Source organism: Hordeum vulgare, chromosome 7H (assembly GCF_904849725.1).
Source record: "Hordeum vulgare subsp. vulgare chromosome 7H, MorexV3_pseudomolecules_assembly, whole genome shotgun sequence".
Lineage (NCBI taxonomy): Eukaryota > Viridiplantae > Streptophyta > Magnoliopsida > Poales > Poaceae > Hordeum > Hordeum vulgare.
The window spans coordinates 505,799,781-505,810,585 of record NC_058524.1 but is presented as its reverse complement, the minus strand read 5'-3'; the positions used below and the strand labels follow the sequence as shown (position 1 = coordinate 505,810,585).

The following is a 10,805-nucleotide window of genomic DNA, read 5'->3' as shown; positions in this document are numbered from 1 at the left end:
TCCACAAATATATCTATGCTCCCCGACAACGGCGCTAGAAAACGTTCTTGATAACCCACAAGTGTATGGGATCGCAATAGTTTTTTAAGGGTAGAGTATTCAATCCAAATTTATAGATTCGACACAAGGGGGGCCAAAGAATATTTGCACGTATTAGCAGCTGAGTTGTCAATTCAACCACACTTCGAGATTTAGTATCTATAGCACAGTGATCAGTAGCATAGTAATATGATGGTTTTGATAGTAGTGGTAACAGTAGTAATAGTAACGTTAACAGGGTTTGAGATATGCCCTAGAGGCAATCATGTATGATGATATTTCCTATGTGTTTATGAATAAAGATGGTCCTTGGACATTGTCAATAATGTGTATCGATAAGTACATGACTTCTTTGTGAGACTATGCATTGTATGATGAGTGTCCTAAATGGTCCCTAGTCGAAAGGGTTGTGTGGACGCGCAACCAGTTAGATTAGCATATGACACGGTGGATTGTCCGGTCTCACTGTCCATGTAGCATTGGATGCTAGCCGGATAATATGGACTTAGAAAGATCTGGTCAGATTCGACGTAGTCGGATCCGAGTCGAGATAAGGTCTGAGTTGGACAGACCAAACTATGAGATGCAGCGATAGGTCATCCGTGAGTCTCTAGTACAACATATGTTCTATGTCCTAAGACCTGAGGTGGCGCATGTACTCGGGATGGTGAAATACTTTCTTTGGGCCGACCAAATTCTAGTTCGTCATTGGGTGGTTACAAAGGTAGGTTTTGGGCTTGTCCACACCCATGATGTGAGACGTGGTCGAGCAAGATGGGACTTGCCCCTCCGATCAGGAGAGATATACTCCGGGCCCCTCGGGTGATCTGATCTGGATAAGCATGGCCATGCAATGAGGATTATGAGATAATCTGACTGTTGGTCAGATTCACCGGAACGAGAAAGAGGTCGTGCGGCAACAAGGGTGACCATGTCGCCTTGAGCACGACAATGTATATCGTGTGGCAAAGAGAACAAAAGTATAAAGTACAGGTTCACCTAACCAACTTCATCGGGCACTTGGAGTCGGCAAGCCTTGCTAGAGGCCGCTACCGACTAGCCGAGTTGGACGTGGTCTGACAAGCGACCAAGTGAACTAGAACCTAAAGGGTCGCGTGCTTAAGGGAAGGAACACGTGGGGTTTAGGGTTCGTGCGAGGCCCAAGAGTTGAGACCGCATCAGGCGCCTATATATAGTGGAGGTGAGGCACACTTATTCAGTTGATCGCTTCGGCGCCGTCATTAAGGCTTTGCATGTGTTGCAACTAGCCACCTCCACTCGCTGCCGCCGACCATGTAATCCGGACCTAACAGTCTGCCGCACACACGGATACCGTTAGAGACCGTGCACTTGCGCCGCTCCGACGAACCTGTACATGGGATCCGACGACCGGCGGTTCGAGGGAGACGACCTGGCGACCGGCTGTTCGAGGGAGATCGAACAAGGAGGAGACGTACCACGTGAACGCGCTGCCCCAACTCTACTTCCATTGCACGGAACTCTACTTCCATTGCACGGAATTTTAATTTGCATGCGATGCGCCTACGGTAGAACCCAACAAACAGTGATAGCAGTTGTAACAACAGTAGCAACAGTAGTAACTTGGCAAGGACGATATGTGGAAAACTCGTAGGCATTGGATCAGTGATACTATTGACATGTATCAGTCATAACCTAGGGAGGCACAGAACTAGCTCCCGTTCATCGATATAATGTAGGCATATATTCCTTAAATAGTCATACGTGCTTATGAAAAAGAACTTGCATGACATATTTTCTCCTACCCTCCCGTGGCAGCGGGGTCCATAAGGAAACTAAGGGATATTAAGGCCTCCTTTTAATAGAGAGACGGGACAAATCATTAACACATAGTGAATACATGAACTTCTCATACTACGGTAATCACTGGGAAGAATCCCAATTATTGTCACTTTGGGGTATGCGGATCCTAACATGTAGTAGGTGCATCTAACTTGCAAGATCGGATCAAGAACATAGATATAATAGTGAAAACATAAACAGTTTAGATCTGAAATCATGGCACTCGGGCCCTAGTGACAAGCATTAACCATGGCAAAGTCATATCAACATCAATCTCCGACCATAGTGAATACTAGGGATCAAGCCCTAACAAAACTAACTCGATTAATGATGAATCTCATCCAACTCCTCACCGACCAGCGAGCCAACGAAGGAATTACTCACTCCCAATGGGGAGCATCATGGAATTGGCGATGAAGGAGAGTTGATGATGACGAAGATCGAAGATTCCCCTACCTGGAGCTCCAAACGAACTCCAGATCTGGCCTCTCGATGAAGAACACGAGGTGGCAGCGGCTCCGTATCGTGAAACGCGATGAAACTTCTTCTCCTATTTTTTCTCCAAAAATAGGAATTTATAGTGCTGGAAATAGGTTCTGCGGAGCCCCGAGGGGCCCACTACCCATCATGGTGTGCCAGGGGTGGCGTGCCCTGGTGCCTAGTGGGCTCCTGCCCCCCCCCCCTAGTGGGTCTTGGTTCCAGTGTTTTTATTTTATTCAATAACAAATCCCTAGAAAGTTTCGTCCAATTCCGAGAACTTTTATTTCCGCACAAAAACAACACCATGGTAGTTCTGCTAAAAACAGCGTCACATCGGGTTAGTTTCATTCAAACCATGCGAACTAGAGTGCAAAACAAGAGCAAAAGCATTAGGAAAAGTATATACGATGGAGATGTATCACGGCGCCGCCCGAGCCCAACCACCGTTTCCTGGATAGGTGCACTGCTGGTGCCTCAGATCTGGTGAACAGGTGCGGCGCAAGCCGTCATAGGCGCGAGCCAGCTGCCGTTGTTGCTTCAATAGAAGTGGTGGCCGGTGGAGGTAGAAAGGGTGGTGCTCGCACTCGACGAATTCCGTGCGAGGCGGAGGACGAGGTGGACGGAGGGCGTGCAGCCACAACGAAGACTAACCATGGGAGAGTGAGGGGATGGGGAAGGGGGGAGGTGAGGGGCGGCGACGATTTACCACCGGAGCTCCTGTTGGCCGGAGGAGTTCGCCGGCGTTGAGAGGCAATGTGATGAGGAGGATACGACGCCATGGTTGAGGAGGAGTCGGGCGCGACGACTGGCAGCGTCGTCCCTCCGAGATCCACGCCTACCCCTAGGAGGCCTTTGAACCGCGTGGGTTGGAGTATTTTTTATGGATCGAGGGTTGCTGGGCCGGGGAACCCGTGTCCACCAAATGGGCTCAGAGGGATTGTAGGGGTTTTTGGCCCACGCAAGGGATAATGACCTCAAAACCCATCCAATTCCTTCATGTTAAATGAGGCCTAAGGAAGGCGCACGACCTCCAAGCTGACGTCGTGGTGGGCCGTTGCCCCTGCGTGGCCGCTGTCAAAGTGACGGAAGCAGTTTCTGCTGAAGTTGCACTCCCGCCAACTGTTTTGTGCAATAAAAGAAACCGTAAAACACCGTGCAAAACAGGAAATCTAAGGTACAAGGTTTCAAGAAAAATCCAGCACCGTTAATTTCGCGAGATATGGAATGAATTTTTTTTATTCAAAACGTAAACCGACAATTATTTTATAATTCGAGATCTTTTACGGGATCTGGTTATATTCAAGGTGCGCGTCCGCTGAGAGTTTTTTTAACCCATGCTTCCAGCACCGGGCTATCACCTAGCCCCCCATGAATGGATTCATCGGTAATCCTCAGAGTGTGAAGCGAATGGAGAAATAATACCGGCGATGCCTTGCGTGCACTCTACTCGATTCCATGACAAAAATATGGTCAAAGCCAGACAAAAAGTGGGCCCCTGCCATCGTAATCATGCCATGTAGATTTGCACTGTCTGCAACTGAGATCCTTTGCTTTTGTTTGGATCGTAATTTACTCCGAACGCGGCAGTGATTATGGGCAAGATCACAATGATGGATTGATGGTTTTCACTTGAGATAAAGCAAGAGAGTACTATGTATACATTCTGCATGAAGAAAACATGATTTGAGCTTCAGAAACAGAGCACCATGAATTAAGGTTGAAGAACAATTGATCTATGAGCACTATCTATCCGGTGCAAGTTTGTGTTGTCGACCAAGGTACGCCTTTTTCTTGTTAAGCAATGTGACACCTGCATATTTTCCATTTAGAATACCGATTAATATATATGTAGTATGAGTCAAAATACAGTTGATCATTGCATGAATTTGCACTTGCATTAATTTTTTTAGTACCACCTATTTAACTGTACTTTTTTCCTATGAAATGAAATCCATATAGTTAATGTGGAAAAGGATGTCATCTATACTTCTATATCTGTATTTATACCTATATTTACATTTGTATCTATATTAATAATATATGTATCTATATCTATATCTATATTAATAATATATGTATCTATATCTATATCTGTATTAATATTTTTAAAAGTGAGTTGTGAAGATCCAACAAATATTACCCGTCCAACTGCATCTACCCAACGCTCTACGTCCCTCCCGTATTTAGCATTAAACATGTTTAGCACTAAAATATGCTTACCATCCTTTCCTAATTAATCACAGGCCTAACATAAACCTCGGTGTTAATGAAGTAACTATATCCTGCCTAATATTAACGTGCAATTTATATGTTGCCCAATATTAAGACGTGCATTGCACACAAACAATATACCAGAAGTTGACATCTTTTATCAGGTATTGTGTCCAGATAAATAATTCGACAGAAAGATGGTTGGTACTGTGCGAATGGGAGAAGGTCAAAAAGGCAAATAATCGTCGGTGTCAAACACATGGATAGTGAATAAAGGCAAAATAATCGTCGGTGTACACATTAACAATTCAAAAGCTACGCAGACATATCATGTAGATTCTTTTTGTAAAACCCAAAGGCATGTGTATGAACTTTGCATCTTTCCCACAAGTTTAAGCAAGAGAAAGAGGAGAAAATCCTTTGCAAGAAAATGCACACTAGCTACCAAAACATGTGCCTGTAGGCATGTGAACAACCATCAGAGGATGTGAGGTAGCAGTGGACGCGCTTTTGTCTGGCCATTGCATAAGACCACTTGTGTAGACACACGGAAATAGGCGACCAGATTTCTAGTAATATGAACTGGCAAAAGCAACACAAAATGAAGCTGGTATGAACCTTCTTTATTCGCTGGCCAGAAAGATGCAATGGAAAATTAAGAAACTTGAGCCATTTCTAGCTCTTGGGCAGGACTGCAAGCCTCTAGGAAACGGCCTATTTCCGAGGAGCTCCACAAACATGCCACTGTCCCCAAGCCCAACCTAACCCCACTGAGCAGATCCACCTTTATTTTTATTTTTATTTTTGCTCAAAAGAAATCTGTAGTTCATTTTTTATCTCATAAAAAACAAGGAGAATAATGGCAATAAAAATATATAATACTGCTATCACCAAACAGCATCATGCGTTGTTGCTTTTGAGAAGGCCTTTTTGCCAGTATAAAACTGGCACACACCATCACCAGCTTCAGCACAGCAGCCTTCAGTAGTCTCTTCCCATCCATTCTGCCTTGAGGAAATTGTCTGAACCTTTCCTCCACTTACTAGTCTTTCTTCCTCCCCATTGCTGCCATGAGGGCGCCTGTGGCGTTCTTTGCATGGTGCGCCCTCCTCTTGGCGTGTGGCGGCCTGCTGCATTGCGCGGAGGCGGCCAAGGCCAGGCACCTCAAGTGGGAGGTGAGCCACATGTTCTGGTCGCCGGACTGCGAGGAGAAGGTGCTCATCGGCATCAACGGCCAGTTCCCCGGCCCCACCATCCGGGCCAAGGCCGGCGACACCATCGTCGTCGAGCTCAAGAACGGGCTGCACACCGAGGGGGTGGTCATCCACTGGCACGGCGTCAGACAGGTAACCCCAAGAGCACACTCTCACTGCTTTGTCTCTTTCCTCGCTACATGGTCATATACAGAGCTAAGCTAGCTAGGAGATGCTGTTCTTCTACTGGTCTTGTCTTCATCCCTAACGCTCCAACAATGGCGTGAACGAAAATCATGGCAGATTGGAACACCGTGGGCGGATGGCACGGCGGCGATCTCCCAATGCGCCATCAACCCCGAGGAAACCTTCACTTACCGATTTGTCGTCGACAAGGTACTTCCACTTACCAAATCATCATAGCCGGTACCAAGAAACTGAAATTAATTTAAAAAATAGTTTCAAAGCCGTTGCAAAACCATTTGTTATCCTTTTTTCTTCAGTTTTGACTTGTGACTGACCCATGGTTGGCTCATGGCTGCAGCCGGGGACATATTTCTACCATGGGCACTACGGCATGCAGAGGGCGGCAGGGCTGTACGGCTCTCTGATCGTGGATGTGGCAGATGGGGAGGAAGAGCCGTTCAAGTATGACGGCGAGCTGAACCTGCTCCTCAGCGACTGGTACCACGAGAGCATCTACAACCAGATGGTTGGCCTCTCCTCCAGCCCCATGAGATGGATCGGCGAGCCCCAGGTAACCGTCAAAACCACACTGATCTTCTTGCTACATATGTTTTGCTATGTCTCTGGTAGTATATATGATGTTTCAGCAAGATGCAGTTTTCACGGTAGACAAAAGGTATTTTGGTTGGTTGGATTTACAACCAGGACAGTCCAAAATGCACTCTTTCAAGTAAAATTTAAAACGCAAAAACGACAAATGGCACTGTGAGATTGGACTTGGGGCGCATGCATCTAATTTAGGTGATCTCGGAAAGAGCAATTGTTTTGTCCTGTTATAGAAATTTAAAATGCAAGTGCACCAGAAAAGTTCAGAGAACCGGTGAACTTGGGTGACTTAGATGATCACGGAAAGAACAATTTAAAATTTAAAATGCAATTGTTGGTGCGGGATACATACATATATGCAGGTTAGTAGAGAACATTGCCAGAGTTTCTTTGTTATGAAAACACTAAGGGCCTGTTTGGACTGTGACTATCTTTGCCACATATTCCCACATTATTTTGTCACACTCGTCTTACTTGAGGTGCTTAAATTCTTAGTCACATTTTGACTTGCCTTGAAAATCTTGCCATATTTTTTTTATCAATGACATGTGAGATTTATTACTAAAAAAAAGGATTCTTGCCGTAGTTGTGGCAAGAACAAACACACATCTAACTTGATCAAACCAGCCTAAATTAAGATGTTCAAAGTGTGGCAAGTTATTATTTGGAACAAAAAGACCCTAAAACTAAGCAAAGCATCGCCTCAAAGATCCCAGCTGATGGTGATAAACTGATGATGCACACACTCAGCTTTCTCGTCAGGACCAGAAAGTTTACATGCATCCAGGGCCAACTGTGCTGATGGGAAAGGCACAAGAAATGGAACCCACCCTATTGGGCTTCCTAGAAAGAATCACTCCCACTCCATGTATAGGACACTTTTGTAGACTCAAGACCAGTATTATGTGTGTGCTGATACCTAAAGTGTCAGAACAGATCATGTTCCTATGCACAGCACAGGCATGGATGCACACACACACACACATTACAAATTTTCTGAAGAAAAGATTGGGGGGTGTCACAAGGCCACATGATTTTCAGAGGGGACACTTGTGGTCATGTGTCACCAAAAAGCATCCATGCAAGGACCTTTTCTCTCTTGATCTTGGAAACATCTGCCTGCCCGTGGAGATCCATGATGCAGAGCAGAGGTGATGCAGCATTTTTATTTTTTTTGAAAAAGTTACAGGCCCTAGGTGGTACCTACATTATTGTGTGGGGAGCTTTGCTTGGCCATTGGGTGGTCAGGGAATGGGTCAAGCCAACATGAGTGCATATCCACAGTGGTGGTACGTCTTTTTTCTTGTAGTGTGCACAAAGCACATGTGTGCATGCATGTGTTGGGGAAGGCAGTCCAACAAGAACAGTGATGTGTCACTGCTGGTTCACACACAATGCGCATCTACTGTGGTGTTTGAAAATTGACATCTTCTCTTGATTTAACACAACCAAAAGGCAAGTGGAAGTGTTCACTAGTACTAATATATTGGGCAATGACACAGCACTGTGATCTGAATCTCTGGTCACCTTGCTAATAATTCAGGCAGACACATTGCCACGGTAGATGTTGTTTTCTTCTTGCAGTCATTGCTGATCAATGTGAGGAGCTGTCTAATCGTCGAAAATGACTGGAGATTCTGCCTGAATGTTTGTGCTAACGGCACGCACTGTGTGTCCTTGTTCTGCCGCAGTCGTTGCTGATCAACGGCAGGGGGCAGTTCAACTGCTCGCTCGCGGCGGCGCACACGCCGGGCACCAAGCAGTGCACCGCCGGCGGCAACAGGCATTGCGCGCCGGTGATCCTCCCCGTCGAGCCCAACAAGACCTACAGGCTCAGGATCGCCAGCACCACGTCCCTGGCTTCCCTCAACCTCGCGATCGGGGTAAGCAAATCCGACACAGACTGATTCCCCGATAATAATAAAACAGTATAAACTGTGCGATGTGCAGAATCCTGAAGCTATGTCGGATGCTTGCGACATTGTTTAATCGGGTAAGTTGATTTCTTGTGTGCTCAGAATCACAAGCTGACGGTGGTGGAGGCCGACGGCAACTACGTGGAGCCGTTCGTGGTGGACGACATGGACATCTACTCCGGCGACAGCTACTCCGTCCTGCTCACCACCGACCAGGACCCGTCGTCCAACTACTGGGTGAGCATCGGCGTGCGCGGCCGGGCGCCCAAGACGGCGCCGGCGCTGGCCCTGCTCAACTACCGGCCCAACCGCGGGTTCAAGCTGCCGGCCATCGCGCCGCCGGTGACCCCGGCGTGGAACGACACCGCGCACAGCAAGGCGTTCACGACCCAGATCAAAGCCCGCGCCGGCACGCCGCCGCCGCCGGCGACGTCGGACCGGCGCATCGAGCTGCTCAACACGCAGAACAAGCTGGACGGGCACATCAAGTGGTCCATCAACAACGTGTCCATGGTGCTCCCGGCGACGCCCTACCTGGGGTCCCTGAAGCTGGGGCTCAAGACGGCGCTGGCCGCCGCGCGGCCGGCTGACACGTTCGGGCGCGCCTACGACGTGACGCGGCCGCCGCACAACCCAAACACGACGACGGGGGACAACGTGTACGTGCTCCGCCACAACACCACGGTGGACGTGGTGCTCCAGAACGCCAACGCGCTGCAGCACAACGTGAGCGAGGTGCACCCGTGGCACCTGCACGGGCACGACTTCTGGGTGCTGGGGTACGGCGAGGGGGCGTACAGGGGCGACGCCGCCGACGCGGCGAGGCTGAACCTGGTGAACCCGCCGCTGCGGAACACGGCGGTGATCTTCCCGTACGGGTGGACGGCGCTGCGGTTCGTGGCGGACAACCCCGGGGTGTGGGCGTTCCACTGCCACATCGAGCCGCACCTCCACATGGGCATGGGGGTCATCTTCGCCGAGGCCATCGAACGCGTCGGGAAGGTGCCCAAGGAGGCCGTCTCCTGCGGCGCCACGGCCACCGCGCTCATGAACGGCGATCACCCCTGATCGTGAATCAGCCGTTGAGCCCTTTATGAGAGCCTGGCTTGGGCCTCTCTATCTTGTGCAAGAAGCGTTTGGTTACTCATGATTAGCTAGGGTTCTTCCATTTTTCCCTTCTCTAAAGGGCTCCATTTTCCCTTTTTTGATGTATCATTAGGGAGTGAGATTGTATTTGTTAAGTGCTTATGATTTGTTGGAATCATGGATTGGAACGCAAACAACGGTTTGCTCGGCATTAATGTGCACTTCAAGGTTCAATCTTAGAATTCAAACTCCGCCTATGCGATCTGCAAACAAATTCACTAGATTATTAATGACGTGCGTTACCGTGCTCGTCTGTTAAAAATGTGGTACGGATTTTCTTTTACTTTGTTTTTTCTTGAATATGCACTCCAAGTTTCAATCTTAGAATTCAAGCTCCACCTATGCGGTCTATAAACAGGTTCGCTAGATCATTAGTGATGCGCGTTACCGTGCTCGTCTATTAAAAATACAGTTTTTCTAAAACTCATTCAGCTGAGATTTTTTTTTTGATCTTATATTCATTTTTTCAACCGTTGGATCAAAGTGTTTGAGGATTCGTTTATGATGGCTATAAACAACGCCGGCGAGTTGTGCAGCGGAGCTGGGCTAACCTGTTTCTTTTTCTTTTTTGTCTTGTTGGTAGGGAAGCAAGCGGCGCGGGACAACCCGCTAAACCGCAACGCCGCCCCGCATAATTATCCCACTAAACGCCGTCGGACTAACCGCATTAGGTGAAGCGGCTCGCTGAAACGGTCCACCATCTCCTGCTAACCCCAACCCGTCCCGCCCCAGACCCGATGCGGCCGGCCCAAATCCCCCCTCCACCACCGTTGCACCCCGGCGCAACCCCTCCCGCCTCCAGATCCGCCCTCGTCCCCGCCCCTGATCCCGACCCCCCTCGTCCCTCCAGATCCGCCGCCGTCCCCGACCCTGATCCCGACCCCCCCCCCCCCCTCGTCCAAGTAACGGCGCAGGGGTTGGTGCAGGAGACGGCCCGGACCACACTGCTCATCCAGAACCACGACGCAGGGGCTGCTGCTTATCCAGGACCACGGCGAGAAGGAGATGATACGCCCTTGCCTTCGGCCCGGAGGCGCTGATGTACGCGTCTGCGGCGGCAACACGGCGCCCTCGCCACTATTGATCTCGTCGCCCTCGGGCCCCGCCCCTGATGTTCTCGACGGCCAACAGCAACACCGCTGCGGGTCTTTGACGGGCTCACGCAGGCTGCCGCGTTGTCCGTCAAAAGTGAAGTGGCGTGAGGCGG

The 10,805-nt window shown here is 48.9% G+C and overlaps 1 protein-coding gene across 1 annotated transcript; it reads left to right on the top strand.

Annotated features, from left to right (window-relative positions):
• The first annotated feature begins 5,462 nt into the window (after positions 1–5,462).
• LOC123408655 (L-ascorbate oxidase-like) lies at positions 5,463–9,777 on the top strand. Its single transcript, XM_045101714.1, has 5 exons — positions 5,463–5,897; positions 6,048–6,140; positions 6,289–6,501; positions 8,228–8,419; positions 8,555–9,777. The coding sequence occupies exons 1-5, from the start codon at positions 5,622–5,624 to the stop codon at positions 9,518–9,520; spliced, it is 1,740 nt and encodes a 579-aa protein (XP_044957649.1). The 5' UTR covers positions 5,463–5,621; the 3' UTR covers positions 9,521–9,777.
• Positions 9,778–10,805: the final 1,028 nt, after the last annotated feature.

Bases quoted from the DNA above. Each gene is read 5' to 3' on its own strand.
- LOC123408655 (XM_045101714.1), top strand. From the start codon at position 5,622: ATGAGGGCGCCTGTGGCGTTCTTTGCATGGTGCGCCCTCCTCTTGGCG. The intron at 5,898-6,047 runs GTAACCCCAAGA...AAATCATGGCAG, and splicing joins ACTGGCACGGCGTCAGACAG to ATTGGAACACCGTGGGCGGA. The intron at 6,502-8,227 runs GTAACCGTCAAA...GTTCTGCCGCAG, and splicing joins GATGGATCGGCGAGCCCCAG to TCGTTGCTGATCAACGGCAG.